Source organism: Castor canadensis, chromosome 7 (assembly GCF_047511655.1).
Source record: "Castor canadensis chromosome 7, mCasCan1.hap1v2, whole genome shotgun sequence".
Classification (NCBI taxonomy): Eukaryota; Metazoa; Chordata; class Mammalia; order Rodentia; family Castoridae; genus Castor; species Castor canadensis.
In genome coordinates, this window is record NC_133392.1 from 46,170,413 (window position 1) to 46,189,560 (window position 19,148).

A 19,148-nucleotide genomic window follows, 5' to 3' on the forward strand; every position below is an offset into this window, starting at 1 on the left:
TGTGAAACACTTTGTCACACCAGATAGCAGAAAGTTATCTGGACTACTAAACTGGTTTCACAAGATTTCAAGAACCAACAACAAAAGATTTTCTCTAGCTATAGATTGGAAAAATTGACCCACAATAAGAATAATATCTTCAATGATTTAAACATCAAATATGTTTAAATTTGCAAATTAATAATGTTAAAAACATGAGCACCTTATAGATCACTTTGGAGAATGTTTGGAAACCATTTTAAAAACAGAAAAATGAAAACTGACACTGAATAAATAATTGAAGGAAATTTCTCTTTATGAACATATTCTAGCTACTAATGAAAAAGGGATCATAAAATTAGTGTCACCATTTTACAACCACTAGCATATTAAAGTGTCACAACTTTGAGCATTAACCAATGTTAGAACCAGAAAAAAGGCAGAAATATTTGACTCCTCATAGAATTAATTCATTTTGGACTTAGTTGTCTCTCCACCCAGTCCATATAATTGAAGTTCTCACTCTTAATATGACTATGTATAAAAATAAGGCTTTTTGAAGTGGTAATGAAGGTTAAATGAGGTTGCATGAGTGGGTCCTAGATAATCTGCACATTTTGTCTCTGTCTCTGTCTGTCTCTCTCTCTTTCTCTCTTTCCAAATATACACAGAAGAAGTAAGTACACAGCAGGAAAATGGATGTTTTTACATGCCACAAAGAGAACCCTCACCAGAAACCAAAAATAACCAATCCCTGGATCTTGATTTTCTAGGCTCTAAAACTGTAAGAAAACAAATTTCTGTTGTTTTAACTATGTAGTCTCCAATGTTTTGTAATGGCACTCCAAAAGTCCATATAGCATCTATGAAATAGCTTTGAGAGAGAAAAACAAACAAACAGAAACCTTTATTTGTTTATGGGAAATTTAAGGGACAGAACCACAAATTAAATTATTCCAAGGAGAGCACAGTTTATAGGAAATTCCATGAAATAAACGGATTTTGTCAATAAACACATCACAGGGAAAAGAAATACTAATAGAAAGAGTACCAGTATAGAACTAAAGTGACACATAGAATAATGTGTGACTATTATATGAATTCTAGTTCTACTGACTGTGTCTGTAAAATAAAAGAAAAAGAAATTGCAAAAAATAACATTTATGAAAAGTGAAAATAAAAACTCAGTGGGTATTTGATGATGTTAAAGAATGATTGTTCAATGTTTTATCTGTGATATGAGAGTACAGCAATCTTTTAAATAGAGTTATTTTGTACACATTTATATCTGGGTTTTTTTGTCAAAATACTGTGACAGGAGATACAGATACAGATATAAAAAAACTTTACCAAATGTTAATAATTCTTGAAACTAACAATACTAAATTGTGACTTTTTTTCTTCTTCTTCTTTATTCTGTATTTCTAATGAAAGTAAAAAAAAAAGTGACAATATAACTTAGGGCTGCCTTTGGTGGTCTTACCATAGCTTTCATCAGAGTAGAACACAACAAGGTTTGTAGAAGGATAAGACAAAATGACTGAACCTAATTGAACAATGGCAGCTGATCTGGGGAAATGGCTTTTTCCTCCCAGATAGTAACACTTATTAACAGTTAACTCTGGAGTTACACTGGGGAAAACATTGTAATTTCTTTATAGATAAATGCATTACTTCATGTAAGTGTCAAAACAACCCTATGGGACAGGTGTTATTTGTATAAAGAAACTGACACCCAAGTAAAATGTTATGAAATTTCATAGCTAGTAAATGACTGGACACAAAGATCAGGTTCCTAATTCCAGAGCCTTTCCTATTGTGCAGTATAGTTTGTGCACAATGAATTAGATGAGCTATATTGCCTTCTCTTAAAGATTGATTTTTGGAACTCATTATATAAAATGTTGATACAACAAAAGTGTAATGAACAATTTAAAAGTAGGTTTACTTGCACATAAGTAAAGTGTACTGCAATTTAATTTTCTATGTTACATAAAGATATAATATTTTTCTAGTGAGACTGAGAACATTTAATATTTGTGCATTCTTTTCACATGCTTTTGGCAGTACCTGGATTTAAACTCAGGGCTTTGTATTACTTGGCTAGGTAGGCACTCTACCATTTGAGCCAAACCTCTACTTATTTCTGCTCTGCTTATTTTAGAGTAGGGTCTTGATTTTTCCCAGGCAGTCCTGGACTCCAATCTTCCTATTCTACGCTTTAGGTCAGAGCTTGGAATACCAGATGTGTTTCACTATGTCTAGCTATTGGTTTCTGAACAGTTTTACCTGGGCTGGCTTTGAACCTAGCTATTCCCAATTTCAGCTTCCCAAGAGCCTAGAATTTTAGATGTGAACCACCAGTGCCTGGCAATACATAATTTTTTACAGTTACCTGAAACTTCAGTAAAAGCAGCTTTGATTGCCCAAATTTAGATGTATAATTGTAGGCCACCAAAATTATAAACAGTGAAATAGTGTATTTCTGAGTTATAATCTTTATTTTTTGGTGGCACTAGTGTTTGAATTTAGGGCCTTTCACTTGCTAGGCAAGTGCTTTACTACATGAACCAAGGCACCACACATTTTTGTTTTAATTTTTTTATGTTTCTTTTCTTATTGTGTGCTGGGTGGGGGTACATTGCATTATTTACAAAAGCTGTTACAATATACCAAGTACATGGTACTTGAATTCACCAGCTCCATCATTCTCCTTCCTCCCCCATTCCTGGAATAGTTTCAACAGGTATCATTTTTCCATTTACATACATGTGCACACAGTACATGAACCAGTCTTGTGTTTTTGTCTGGATGTAGCTCTTGGACTTTGATCCTTCTGATATCTGACTCTCAAGTAGCCAGGAGTATAGACGAGGGTCACAAGTCTGGCAAACAAATTATAACTTTTTTGTAATCACCAAAACTAGTGGTAGCCAAAATCTGTATACCATGTACATTAGTAAAATTCTTCATTTTCATTTTTATGGTTTTTTGGAGGAAATAACAACCTCAACAAATTCCTCAGTAAAATGTTATAATTGTGGACATTACATATCTTCTATAAGTTGAAATATAACTTCACACATTTAAATGTGCAACTTTGTGTTGCTTGGGACAATATTACCACAATTCAGGTAATCTGTCTATCCATCCTTGTTCAAAATTTGCTCCTGGCTCTGTTATCTCTTCTTTCTCCATCCAAATCTCCCACCCTGAGCACTTTCTTTGAATATAGACACATTTGTATTTTGTAGAAAAGTATAGTAAAGGAATTCAGTATTTTTTTTTTTTTGGAGTAGGTGTCTGAAATCTTTCACTTATCTCATGATTTTGAGATTCATATTGTTTTGTGCATCAATAGTTCATTACTTTTTATTGCCTGATTATTGTTTATTGTATTGCTATACCAAAATTTCTTTATCTATTCATATGCTCATGGGGGTTTGAGTAGCATGCAGTTATAAATCAAGCCTCTATGAATATTCTTGTATACATATATGAATGAGTTATTTGATTTCATTTCTCTTAGGCAAGTATCTAGGAATGGGATAGCTCAGTTCTATGAATGATAGGTTTCATGTCTGAACTTTTTCTTTTCTCTCTCTTTTTTGTTTTTGAGACAGTGTATCACTAGGTAATCCAGGATGGCCTGTACTTGCTATGTGTGTGAAGCTATCTTCAAACTCCTTATCTATCTGTCTCAGCTTCCTAAATGGTGGGATTACAGTTATGGACCACCACGCCAGGCTTATTGTCTTATTATATCTCTACTGTATAGGGATCTGGCTCTAATTTAATAAATGATCAAATTTAATACATTACATAAAAATTTATTTTGTATAATTTTAAAAATATAATGAAAATATAGAAGTATTTTCATATGTATATGAAAATTTATATATATATGCATACGCCACACATACTCACAAATACACGTTTGTATAAACACTACCACAGTCAGAATAGAGAATGGTTGTATAATCAAAGTCTCTTTTTTGCCACCCTGAAATTACTCTCATACTGTTGCTATACTTCATATATATATTCGGTGATGATGGGGTTTGAAATCAGGGCATACATCTTGAACCATTCCACCATCTCTTTTGTGTGTTGGGTATTTTTGAGATAAGGTCTTGGTGAACTTTTTGTTGTGCTAGCTTCCAACTGAGATCCTCCTGATCTCTGCCTCCCTGAATAGCTAAGATTACAAGCGTGAGCCACTGTAATCTGGCCATAGTTTTGAGACTGCATTTAAATGGAACTATACAGCATGCCTATTTGGAGAGTGGATTATTCAGCTCACTCTATGCTCATTAGACATTTGTCCAAGTGGTTGTATCAAAAGTTATATTTTCCATATTGAATAATAAACTTCTTTAAAAACTTCTAACCTATTTTCTCATGTGGCGGTACTTTCTGCATTCCCATTAACAGAGCATGAGAGTTCCAAATTCTCCACATCCTCACCAACTCTGGGTCAGTCTTCGTATTAGCTTTTCTAATGGGTGGATAGTAATAGTCATTGAGGTTTTTATTTGCCTTTCCTGAAAGGCAAACTAAATGGAAGAACTTTTCCTATATTTACTTTAAGGTTACATGTTTTCTATGAGAGAATTTGTTAAAACTTTTTTTTCCACTTGATAATTGAGTTGCCTAATTCTTATTAAATTGTGCCTTTATATATTCCTAATAGAAACCTTGTGCTAAAGATGCATTTTTCCAATATGCCCTTCTGTCTGTCACTTATCTTTTAAATTAATTATCAATGACTGTTGAAGAGTAAAGGAATTTTTACTTTGATAATGTCACTTTACAAATGTTTCTTTTACATATTCACATTTTGCTATACTGAAGAAAGTTTCCATTTCTAATGCACAAAAATTTTCATCTTCATTGTTTTTTAGAAGACGTCTAGTTTTAGGTCTGATATTTAGGGATATGAAGACTTTCTAGCTAACTTCTGAGTTATGGATTAAGGCTTATTTGGTAATATATGATAATTCAATTTTTCCACAATTATTGTACCATCATCAGTTGCAAAGATTACCTTTTCCATTGAATTGCTTCCTCCACCAACTTGCTTTTGTGTTTCATATTATTGTCAAAGTGTTTATATTCATCGTTGATGAGCATATTACTTCTGACTCTTTACATATAGCTGATTATATAAAGTGCTGGTGCTTGACCTAAAATATGTAATTAACTGTTGCTTTTCCAATAATTTTCATTTAAAGAAAAAAAAAAAAAGAAAAATTCATGGTTGTTGTGGGAGCCAAACCAGTACAACAGCAATCTTTGGTATAGAGTTCCTTTATTCTCTGCTGTTGAAACTCCCATTTGTACTATACATTAAACATTTCCTTAAACTCTGGAAGAAATCACAGTTCTTTCAAAAATTTTCTTTAATATGAACATAAATCCCCTTGTCTAGTTTTTAACCAATGGAATATCAGCCAAGAATGTATGCATTTTTAATAATTAATATATTGGTAAATATGCCTCCAATATACAGCAAAATGGCACATAGAGAACTACTGATCAAATTTTATTTCTCTACCATGAATGAAAATCTTCCCATACAAATAGTAATTTGACATAAACAGAAATATAAGAATTCTGTGCACTGGTTGTCATGGAGACATGGAAATTTCTGGTTGTAGAAAATTTGTGATTGTATTATTCTAGATATTTAGGAAGTCCCAGCCAAATGTTATTAAGGAATACACCCACAATTTCCCTTCCTAGAACAAAAGCAACTATCATATGTAATTTATCTTTAGCCAATTTTCTATGAAAACCTTTTAGTGACCCTTGAATCTTGAGACCTTGCAGAAACAAAGAGTCTGAAGTATAAAATCACTGTCCAAGAAGAGAAGTGTTTAGTTCAAGGTCTCTTCATGTTCACAGAATTTATCTCATTCATAGATATGATATTCATTCCATTACAGCAAAGATTAACCCATCTAAAAATACTGCTATCTCCAAAATATCTTCAAATCTCTGGGCTTTTTCTATCTTATCTTACTGAATCTTGGAGTCAGTTCTATTAGGATTCCATTCCTCTGATATTCAATAGCAAAAATTGTGTTGATACTTTTAACTTTTTTTCATTAGGTCTTAACAAACACATATTTTGTATGCACTTATCTTTAGCTTCAAGTCCATATGATAGACACTTCGTCTAATCTCTTGCTATTCTCTTCTACTAATCAATATCTTCAAGAATGAAAAATCATGGAGAAATGAAAGTCAGGGGTCATGTGTGAGATTGTACAGTGTTTGAGAGGGCAGACTATGGAAAAGCATTCAGCCATAAACTGTCTAGTATCAAGAAAATAAAACAAAGGGAAAAGACTTTGTCTGGGTGCTGGTGGCTCATGCCTGTAATCCTTGGTGCTCGGGAAGTAGAGATCAGGAGGATAGTGGTTCAAGCCAGCCTGAGCAAATACTTCTCAAGATCTTATCTAGAAAAATAACCAATCCAAAAAAGGGCTGTCTGAGTAACTCAAATTGTAAGAGCACCTGTTTAGCAAAAGAAAAAAATGCAATCAGAATGCATTTTTGCAATCTATATGCTAGAAGGTATTTAAGGCCTCAGAAGATTTTCTTCCTCTCTTTGAGTTAAAGTAGGTATTAAAATCTGCATCTTCCTGTGACTTCTCCAAAATTAGTGTTATTGTACACTTGGCCACAACAATGCTTACAGTCAGTAATACTTACAGATTTAATGAAGGTTCAAAAAATAATTTGAACCTGTTTTCTGGCTTTACTTCTACATTCTTAACCCATTTGTGAAATCAACATTTTAGTTACCAAAATATTTAAAATATAATTGTAATTACTTGAACAATAGGACAAAATAGCAACTAGCAGAATAATATTTATAATTAAGTATATAATATATATCTGACTGCTAAATATAATACATACTTAGTATGTTTATTTGTCTATCATGTGCTCAGAAAAGAGCACCTCATATTGCATATTACTAATAATACAGGTTGCTACTGTAAGTCAGTACAACTTCTTACATTATTAGAAGCAAATACATATTCTATGGTATTTGTGTTAATGACACTGTTGAAACAATGCTTGATATCTGTTAACACGGAAATATCAGCATACTTATAGTAGGAAACTCACATGTACATGCTATTAATTCATCAGTGGGCTATACCTATTCTCATTATTTGTGGATCTTGCATGTGTAAAGTTTAGGTGACCTCTTTTAATTGTCCTTTCTGATCATCCTTATAATCTTCTTTGTCACTTGTCTATCACATGCTGATATCTTCCATTTAGCATCTTTAATGGAGAATGCTACCTATAAAGCCTCGTTACCTTCATAAAAATCTCAACTGTAAATATTTTTCACTACATTCTAGACAATAAGTAAGCATGTGTTTTCTTGGTTTTGGTTTGAGTAGCTTTTGTCTCTTTCTCATTCTGATAATAGGTAGTAATTATTCTATACTATCAGCCTAAATGACTCAATGCTGTAACAGTGCTTAATAACTGCTAACGTTATTTTATGTATACTACATCACTATATCCATACAATTTTTCAATGAAGAAGGATTAGTGAAAGTCTAATGGTATGCACTGAATATAACTTCAAGGACTTCCCAAGATAGAACATGTGTCTTTTTCCTATTCTCTGGCCAAGTCTACAAACAGAAGAGTTTTGAATCAATTCTTTAGGTTTTTAGCCATTATTTATATGGAATGTTGAGAGGAAACTCCCTGTAGACCTATTTTAAACAAACACAAATACTTTTTTTTTCAAAAATAGAACAAGAAGGTAAAACAGATCCTGTCTGGGGGTTGGTACCATTGAGAGTGCGGAGAATATAAGGAAAGGGTATAGGATGTTGAATGTAGTGGAAATATTATGTGCTCATGTATGAAAATGGAAAAATGAGACCTGCTGAAACTATTCCAGGAATGGGGGGGAGGGAGGAATAAAAGTGAATGATGGAGGGGGTGAATTCAAATATGATATATCTGTGTATATATAATTTTTAGCAGTACTGGAGTTTGAACTCAGGACCTACACATTGAGCCACTCCATCACTCTTTTTTTTTAAAGCATTATTTTTCAAGATAGGGTCTCACAAACTATTTGCCCAGGCTGGCTTTGAACAGTGATCCTCCTCATTTCTGCCCCCTGAATAGCTAGGATTATAAGGGTGAGCCACTGGCACCCTGCCAATGATGATATATTTTGAGAACCTCTGTAGATATCATAATGTACCCCTAATATAACAATAGTATAATAAAAAAAGAACAAAAAAGAAAATTCAAACTAATAATTTCAAACTTATGATCAATTGTGTCCTGTAGAATCTGAAATTACATCAATTTTCTCCATTATTTCTTATTCTCCTCTTTTTAGATTTGAAAATATCAGTTGATTTTTCTTCAAGCTATCTGATTCTTTCTCATTACTGCTTAAATTTGCTACTCAGCACATGTAGTGAAGTTTTTATTTCATGAACACTTTTCAATTTTGATTTTGCTTCTTTTTATAATCTCTAATTCTGTGTTATAGACTCCTTTTGGTAAAGCATCATTCCCATACTTTTCTTTAGTTCCTTGTATGTGCTTTCATTTGCCTTTTTAAATATATTTAAAATAAGAGATTAAAAGTTTTTGCCTAATGTGTCCAATGTCTGAAATTCCTCAAAAATTTTTTCTTTTGATATATTTTTTTTCTGAATCTGCCATGATTCATAGTGTCTCCTTGGTCTCATAATTTTATTCATAACTGGCTATTACAAAGAGTAACAACTATAGAAATCAGATTATTCCACTCCTTGGGGTTTGTTGAACTTGCTTAATACTTTAAAGTTTGTTCGCTTTGTTTTGTGTAGTCATTGAAGTCTGTATTTAGTTTATTGGTAAAATAACAATTGAATAGAAATTTTCACACATATGGAACCAATACACATCCTAGGTTTTGTTGAGTATCTCTATGTGCCTGTTGGATCATATCTTTAATACTCAAACTTAGAATATGAAATTCCATATAAGTGCAGTTTATTTCACTACTGTTTTTGCAGCCTCAAAGAGAGACAAAGATGAGAATTAAGAGCCTTTCCAAGAATTTTCTGAGTATATGCCCAGTATAATTCTTGCTGGGGTACTTCTAAATTCTCAAAAATATGAAGAAGCTTTCTAAGTCTTCCATGGACACCATTTTCTTGCATTCTTTTAGAGCTTATTATTTAACCTTTCATTTGACTTAACAGTTATTCATCAATTTAGGCAGCCAAAAAGGTAAATATTTGCCCATTGTTGTTTTGACAGATGCCCTTGAGGAAGAAGTATTGTGTACTAGGTGATTCTGAGCAGAATTTTTATAGGGTTCTTCCAGGGAAACACCATACCATAACAATTCCTTGTGAATGAGACTTTGAAAGAATTACTACCTTACTTTAACCTTTGCAGTGGCTACCAAGCTACCCTGAGAATTCAGACTGCTATTTTTTAATGTTCTTCTTTGAGCTACAGTACAGAGGGGGTACATACATAAAAGTAAATGCCACAAAGCTGTTATTACCAAGATTTATGCCATTTTTCCTAAACCAGAGATGTTATAAGCCTTGGTTAATTTCCAGAATTCTGATAAATTTGATTGGAATTTTTTTTTTTTACTCTTTTCCCATTGCTTTTATGGAGGTATATATTAGTCAACTATATGTTACTATGATGAAATACATGAGACAGGCCACTTAAGAAGAAAAGAAAGTTTTCTTAGCTCACAGTTTCAGAGGTTGAAGCCCCAGATTGGGTGGCCCTATTATTTTGGACCACAAGTGAGGTTGACAGATAGCACTGATGGAATTACAAGTCATAGTGAGTGCTCACATATTGAACCGCCAAAAAGAGAGGAAGAAACAAGATTCCTACAATCCCCTTTGAGAGTGTGTCCCCAGTGACCTCTTAAAGGTCTATTGTACCTCCTTTAGTATCATCCTGGGACAAACCTTTTAATATGGAACTTTGCTAGACATTCATCAGAAACATAGTGTAGTGTAAATTTTCAGAGGTCTTTCCTTGAGTATTTTTGTTAATTTTATATGTGATATATACTTAAATTGCTTAAAATTTCATCTAACCTTATGACTATAGTGATTTTGCTATACAATATTAACTGTAACAAACAAGGGATCTCCTTAAAGTTATAATTTGAGTTGTAAGTACTCAAAGAAACTAATTAATTCATCTAATTCAATGTCTATTTTATGAAGAATTTGAGTTCAAAAGACAATTCTATTTTTTACTTGTCAGTTGAGGTAGTATAGTATAAGATCTAATTGAAAACTACAATTCATGTTCCCAATAGTTTGACATGGGAAGATCATTGTTTAACAATCTATCAGAGTTTTACTCACCCATTTAAAAAGCCACCTTATTTAAGGGTAAACTCCATTTTGAGCTATTGATTCTGCACATACACTAAGTATCTTTCACTCAATATTTCCCTGCCTGTCCCATACCTCTAATTTTGTTGGGGCATATACCATGGAAAATAATGGATCAAGGTGACAGAAGTGACTTGATTGCAAGGGTGAATTGCAGTGGCAATAAGTCCAACATTGATGATAATCATAATAAGGCTAGCAATCACCATTGGTTTGTCTTTCTGACACCAACTTCCATATCCTCACATCTATTCAACAGAAACTATTCACAATTTCCAAAATCAGGAGAAGAGAGTTCTACTTTGTAACTCAGAGCTAGCTCTAAGGAACAGATATATTCAGAGTTAAGTGGAATGATCTTAAAGAAAGTAAGGAGTTTTGGCAAAGCAGGCAAAAGTAGAAATCCTGTTTGTATAAATATATGTGTTGTGTTTTATTTTTGTACTTCTATTCATGCCAGTCTAATGCGACTGAGGAACCATGCTTTATGTTTCTTTCTAAGATAATAGCAACACTACCTAGCATTAATTTAGCATTATCTTTTCTCCAGGCACCATCATGTCTTATGTATGTTAGGTCAAATCCTCTAACAAAGGCCTTTTTCTGTCAATGCTAATTTAAAAGGAATAATTTTGAGTCATCAAGAGGACTAAAACTAAAATTATGGTTTAGTATGTGTTAAAGTTATGATTTTAACATGAATAGTGAAATTCCAGAGACTATGCTTTCAATTCTTACAATGTTCTGCATTCTATTCACTTAGCTGAAATAGCAAGAACTATAGGAGACCACTCCATTGTTTGGGAATATTCATTATTCTATAGTTGTAGGTTGATGGGATGTAACCTCATGCTACACTTGAAGCACATAATATGTGCAGTGTGTTTTAATTTAGCTTTGGACACCTTTCTAACCACAAACCTCACTTTTCCTTAACCTAGAAAATTTATCACTTAATTTCTGTTTCTACTACATCTATCAAAATGATTTACTTCTTCAATTAATGAAGTAAACAATGCTTATTTCCTGTTACCTATACCAACACCAATATAGACTTCAAAGAGTCATGTTTATAAGGTCCTCTTGATTTATTGATTTCTGTAACTCCCTTATGTTATGTTATAAGTATTGTTCTAATAACCAAGTGTTTGAAACAGAAATACGTGAATTTTTTTATATTATTACATTTTTATAGCATTACCAATATAATATAATACTTTAGAAACTATCTCATGTCCATTAATTGTTGTATATGCATGTGTGCACACAGGCTGTGGACAAGGACCAATCTTGAACTCCACTGAAGTCATTTTCCAATCAAACTTGAAAAGCCTTCCTTGTTCATTAGAGATTTATGGTCTGTCTCTCCTTCCATCATGCATTGTCTTTGTAGGGCCTCTAACCCATTCAAATCAGCAGCATCCACATTTTAATAAAGTCATTTAAGAGGAACAGCACAATCAAATTCTCTTCACTTTTGTTTTTTTGCCCAATTAGCAGTATATGCATAGGGATGGATTCGGGCAGTTTCTGAAGAAATTTTCAAAGAAAACTTATCTAAGGATATAATGTAACATGTGCCCTTGGGGTAATCATGATCCTTCGTCCTTTCCCATATGGTTTCAAATAACCATTATTTAATCAGGTTATGTTATATCAGAATTGCATATAGTATCCAACCAATGATAAAATACTAGTAGAGCAAAAGGTTTTCTTTTGATTTAAAAAATTTATTCCTACAGAATGCTTTATGAGGTGACATGAAAAAAACCACAAATATGCAGAATAAGATCCCATTTTGCTTTGCTTCTTCCATAAAATTATTTCCTTTGTTTTTCTAAACATTTTACTGGAACTCATTGTGGAAATGAAAAAAACGTTATGTTATTATTTCCAATTATTTATATATAACAATCATTTCTAGTATGAAAAACTCTGTTATTAAAGTGACTTCCTTTAAGAGGATTTTCAACATGATTCTAGAGTGACAATCAATAGTATAAAATGTTAGCAAATACAAACCAACAAGGATTGAGTAGAGGATGCCTGGCCTATCTGATGCTGGTTGAATGTTCTGGTCCTGATCAATGGCTTGTATCGGTGGGGTAACAATAATGGGGTTCAGTTCTTCCTAGAAAAAAATTCAGAGAGTTTAGTTCAGCTGCATTTCTCATATTTTGTGTTGAACTGACACCGACATATTTTAGTTTGAACAACTAGATATCATCTGAGCCAGTAGTTCAACTCAAATTTCAAGATATATAATTTAACACACATACTACTTAATTGAATTTTGAATTTGAATACACAATTATTATGTGCATAGAACATTATGTGAGGAATTTGTCCTTTGAAGAAATCAAGAAAGAAGGATAACAATGCATTTTAAATGTTTTGACAGGTTGTAAAAGAAATTTTGAGACTATCAAATAATTTGTGATGGAAAGTTTCCCTTTCTACTATAGAATAATATCTATATTCTTTCCTTCCTAAATCATATTTATAGCTTCATATAAACTAGTTACATTACAATAAAAAATTTTAAATATATGCTTTATTTCAATAGAAATCAAAGCCATACTATTTGATTCTTATATAATTAAACTTAGCTATATATTATACAGTTATGTACATTTAACAATAATGGTATGCAAAATTATTAATTCTATTTAAAATGATAATGCATTTTTAAAATCAGTGTTTCTAATATGATGTCCAGTAGTAGCCTATTGTCATTTTCCTAGTCAAATTGCAGCGCAGTTTTTTCCTTTTTGTGAAAGGATCATAAAATTAATATGTTTAGGCATTCCAGGCATAGATCTGTTTTGCAGCTGTTCAACTCTGCCATTATAAGAGAAGATCCATATTTTGGTAATAGGAGTACTGGGAGACAAAAAGTAATCCATATGCTCAATGTTGGAAAGTTTATTATATAGAAAGCTTGGGAAACAATTATAAATAAGTATTGAAAAGCTAATACATACTTATAGTACTATAGGTGTTTTCTGAGATTTAAATATGCTAATTTCATGACTTTCTAAGAAAATGGTGTTATTTGAAATATAATTTTCAAGAAATTATCCATTAACTTCTTCATGGACAAATATCCTTATGACATAGTTTGGGAAACACAGCTTTAAGTTTTTGAAACTCTCTTCTCAAATATATAAATGGTAATTTGAAGGGAAATAAAGTTCTCTCAAGATCACTTCACACTCTGAGAACGTACTGCGACATTCCTTCATATTATTTCTTTTGGAGTGACAGAACATTGAAATATGTCATATAGCCTTATGCAAAACAAATAGCACAAATTCTCAGTACAAATGCATAATGATAACATATTTAAAAGAGCAAAGATATTGAACTATCATGTTTATTAAAATTGTGATAGTGGAAGAAAATTAGTAACCAAAAATGGATACCTCACAAATCTTAGGAGCTCCCCAGTTCATTTTTTCAACAGTCTTTCTAAATAATATCACAGTGTTTTATTAAACATAATGTGCAATTTGCAGTGATTTACTAACATTTTGTTCTTTAAATGCAAATTCAAAATCATGAGAATATCAAATCAATATAAAAATTACTCCATTAAATCCCAATCATTTTTGCTTTTTGTCTCTCGCACACATAAAGCACTCCCAGTAAGATCTTCCTCCCATCCTCTTTCTCTCTTCAGTTTTCTCATTTTTTCTCTCTGTTTCCCTCTTTGTCTCTCTCTCACACGCAGTTTACTTCAATATTCAGTTTACTTCACATACAGTATCTGAATTTCTTTGTAAACTGAAAAGAAATTGAGGCTTTTTAAAATATGTTTGAACAAGGGAGTTAAAGTTTGAAAAACTCTTTCTAGTCACGTTAGAAGAATCTATATCAGTCGAAGTCAGCTTATACTTAAGCTACTTTAGTCCTGGTTCAACTAATTAAATCTTTCAGAGCTTTTCCACAAGTGTAGCTCTACTCAGACCCAAAGAAGGCTTTACAAATCTAGGGATTTTTGTCAGTCCTACTCTGCTTCCCACAATCAGAGAATCCCAAGCAGTCTCTAACTTTTGGGGAAAAAAAATGTTAGTTTCTTAGGTACCATTTTTAAAAATCAAAGCTGAGTACTTCTGCTAGAGTGCTAAACACAAGAAAATTGCAATATTGAGAGTTCTGCGATTGATCACTTTCATGTTTCTCCAAAGAGCTGCCAACACATCAACACATAATAAGGTTCAGTTTTCATAATTAGTCAGGTAATTTAAATTCTGCTCTTTATAATTCCTAGAGTTTTAAAATGAGTAATGGAGTATTAATTATATTAGAGCTATATAAATAATAGAAAAACTGAAAATAACACAACAAACAAAACCAACAGGGAAAAAGAAGTACTAATTAGATACTTCATCTTACATAGTTGCTTGTTAATAAACAAACTATAGTGAGAAGTAATGAAATAAAAAGAAGTGAGTATACTATTTAGGATTTAATCATCAGAATGGTTAAAATTGGAAATAAGCCTGGTGCCTGTGGCTCACACCTGCAATCTTAGCTACTCAGGTGGGACAGATCAGAAGGATCTCAGTTAGAAGCCAGCCTGGACAAATAGCTCTGCAAGATCCTATCTCAAAAAAATCCCTTCAGAAAAATAGGGCTGTGGAGTGTTTCAAGGTGAAGGCCCTGAGTTCAAGCCTCAATACTACACACACAAAAAAAAGTGGAAATAACGAAGTAAAAATATATCAAGACACTGGCTGTGGGAATGATGGAAGATGGGATTAAAGATATTTTACCTATAGTCATTCAGTCCTGTTTGACTATGTCATTAGAAAACATGTATTATTTTTAAATATTATAAATAAATAAATAAAATACAGTTGAGAGAATAAAAGAAAAGGAAATTCTACTGGTAGAAACTTCAATATGGTTCTGGAAATTTGAGAGAGATGCCATTAATAAATGCATTTTTTCTTGTATATAGAGACTAATAAATTAAATTAAAATATTTGTTTCTTTTATTACCTTGACTTAGTTTGTCAGGAAATCTAGGTTCAAAAGTAAAAGAATGCTTTTCTGATTCCAACAAATTTTCATAGTCAAATTGAATTAGAGGAGAAAAAAAGTCACCCAAACTCTGCAAAACTCTTTATTGCTTTGCCTCCGAAGCAAAGCTTCTTTGTTTACTATCTCATTGTCTTTGAAAAGTTCTGCTTCCTGAATTGTGTCCCTGCTGATTGATGCACAATAGAAGTGCACAAGTGAGAAGATTTGCAGTACACTGTTGTTAGAACCATCAGAGCTACCTTCCCTGACTTAGTCATGGGGGCACATACCTAAAATTAATTACTTCCATGTAAACAGATATGGTTTACTATTGCAGATATTCTCATTTTCAAAATGTTTCTTTTAATTTTTTAACTTCTAAATTGGTTTACTCAAACAGGAGGTACACACGTTTGATGTGTACCTCTCACATCTACAGATCTCTGAAAGATTCTTAGGTAAGAAAATCTACGACTGAGGAAACTCTCTTCTATTACTTCCTAAGAGTAAGTAATAAAAGTCTCTTACAAAATTTTTAAGCCTGTAGATTTGTTCACAGTTAAGTGACAGTCTTAAAGCAGTGTTGCAATCAAAGAGAGTGAGTACAGTTTCCAGAAATCAATTCTGAAAAAAACCTCAAATTTGAGAGCATCCATTTCACAGACATTGTTGAGAGGATACATAGATCACAGAAATATTTCTTATAACCCTTTTGGCATTCTTATCATTTCTCTGGCAGTATCTCTTATTACTTTCCTAACACTGCCTCAGGCCTAACTGAAAATCTTCTTATTCTCCTCCCCTTCATTCTGACCTTGCATAAACAGAAATCTTCAAAATGATGGTGACAAGTCATGAAATACTTAGGAAGTCAGAAGGAAGAAAGAAACTGGATAGAAATTGCCTCATTACAAGCATGAAAAAAACATTTTGGGAAAACTTCTTTGTTCATAATTTTAAATATGTCACACTAGCATTAATATTTCAATTATAAGAGGACTATGATGGCCAACGTGTGCACTCAGAGATCAGTAGATACATTAAGTGTGTAGTAACTTCAACTTATCATCAAAACACAATGCTAATGGGGACCTTCTTCTTAACATGGACTTTGTGAACACTTTTTATTCCCTCATTCTTTCTAGGTCAGGTTTCCTTATTCAAAAAGAAGTCAAAAAACAAGGATAATGTGTGTGTGTGTATGTATAATATGTATATACGTGTAATATGTATATATGTATCATATATATGAGAAAGTGTTATATTGAACATAAATATATAATAACACATTTTCTTTGTGTAGCACATGTACACATATGTATACATGGCAGATATGACAAAGTAATCCTTTTCAATTTCATTTCAGAGGAAACAAAATTTTAGTACTATCAGGTGCAGTACGTGATTTGGTGAAGGAACTGGCAGGTTTTTGTTTTAGGTCAATGAAGCAAAGTAATACTTTTCATAATCATATTGTTTTCTCAAGGGGTTTAGTCTGTATATTCCTCATTACATGTGTGCTAACATGAACGTTCAAATCAATGATAGAAATATAAATTTCTTTATTGAGTGATTAGTTGTCAACTCATGTAAAATTATGCTAGGTATAAACACCATAACATATGCAAAGTAAAATTTGTGAATGAAAAGTGAGAAAGTGATGGAGAGAATATGATCCAAACACATTATATGCATGCATAAAAAAAGAATAATGAAAACCATTGAAATTAGAAAACAGAGCTGAAGAGGGGGGATAAGAAAGTGTAGGGGGTGAATATAGTCAAAGTATCTTACATATGCATGTAAGGAAATATTAACATAAACCCCTTTGTACAATTCAAAAAAAATGAAAGAGAAAAACACAATGAATAAAACAGGTAAAAATAAGAGAATAATGAATAAAAACCTACAAATATTTGCTTACCAAATAAATTAGAAGTGGTTGAAAACAAATCTAGTAATTAAAACATAAAGGCCTGGGGAAAGATTAACCCATAAATCTATGACAGAAAAATAACACTTTAATTTCAATAAAAAATTGATATATTTTAACAGACTTGAAAATATTTGTAGTTTAGACTTAAGGATTCCTCTTCGAACTACAAATCTTACATAACTATTGGGAGATATGCTCAGAGACGCATTTATAAGGACATTCATTGGATAATATACAAGTTGATTTTCTTTTAAAAACTTTATCTTGAAAACTTTCTGCCTCAATATATGAGATAGCATAATGAATCATTATTCCTCAAGCAATGAATTATCAGTCACAGTTCATTCATTTAACCATAACTGAGATTAACAAATAGAATGTTGCTATTTTCTCAGAAGTCCACTTCATATATTTGCTTTTAACCACCTCCCTTCCTTCCTTGACAGGGATGACCTGACTTCTAGTATTATAGTTTTACTTCTTTTAAGTGTTATATAAATAGCAGTAAACACTACATATCCTTTAATAAATGTCATTTTCATGCATCATTGTGTTTTACATGGTATGCATGCATATGAAATACATTATTAAATACAGTACAAGTATAGTTATTTTAATGAGTTTAATGGCAAATTTCACTTATTCATTTTTAAAACTGGTGGTGCATTTTGGATTATTTCTACTGTATGCTGTTATTTATAATGCTTGTATATGTCTCTTGTATTTGTCTTCTTTGACATATGAATATAATTTTCCTTGTATTGATTTGCATACATTCTTTCATAGTATAAAAGAATTGTAATTTTTCCACATTTTTGCAGCAGTTTATAATTTCAGTCTAATAAAATTGTATCAATTCTTGTAGTTGCATATTATCTCATTATACTTTAGATTTGAATTTTACTGATGATTTATGGGGCTGAACAAGTATTTTATGATAACGGATATTTGTGAAGCATTCCCTCTTGTTTGTTTTTCATTGAATTGTCTAAATTTTTCTCAGTGTTTCACGAATTCTCTATATTATGGAATTCAGGTCTTTTTTTCAACTTAATATATTAAAACTAGCCTATCCTTTGTGGCTTTTAGATTCTATTAGTGGTGCTTAGTGGAAGAGAATCTCCTAATTTTAATATACTATTAGTTATCATTTTTCCTTTTCCCTTATATTTAACAATTTCCTCTACTTGCACCCATATTGTGACCATGAGAAGTATAGCTGACACTTTTTTCTTAAACTATTTCTACTGATAAAGTATTTACACATAAATAAGAATTTGTCACACAGTCTTGTTACTTTTATGTCTAAGTAGCTTTGCCTACGACTTTCTTGAGAGAAGGATTACTGCTTATTTTTACTTGTATCTGGAGCATTGAATAACACATATAGCACACAGGCATAGCAGTGAGTAATAGTTTTCTCAGTTGTAGATATATTTAGGGTATTCCTGAGGCTAGTAGGCACTAGCTTTGCTTGGTTTTCATAGAAATTATAAATTTTAAAATTGCTAATTATTTTTAGTATCTATTTAGACTCTGAGAATTTTGAGCTGCACTCAACTGGAAGCAAAAGTAATGTGTTTATGAATGTGGATCAAAGAAGAGAGAGTGGTTCATTGTCCTTCACTGAGATGGCTGTTTGGGTGACATAAATAGTTTCACAAATATATCTTTTTTTTAAAATTTTAAACCAATATTCAGCTGAAAAATCTGCTAAATTATTTAATGGTTATATTTAAACATAAGATACTATGTCAGGGATTTACACATTCACTTAA

General features: G+C 32.0%; 1 protein-coding gene across 7 annotated transcripts in view; it reads right to left on the reverse strand.

Moving 5' to 3' along the window:
* Positions 1 to 19,148, reverse strand: part of Pcdh15 (protocadherin related 15) — a 1,704,270-nt gene that overhangs the window by 376,664 nt on the left and 1,308,458 nt on the right. For all 7 annotated transcript variants that reach the window (XM_074078885.1, XM_074078880.1, XM_074078883.1 and 4 more), the window contains one exon: positions 12,429 to 12,537. In XM_074078885.1, coding sequence (XP_073934986.1) covers positions 12,429 to 12,537 — 109 coding nt within the window. The remainder of the gene's footprint in view (positions 1 to 12,428; positions 12,538 to 19,148) is intronic.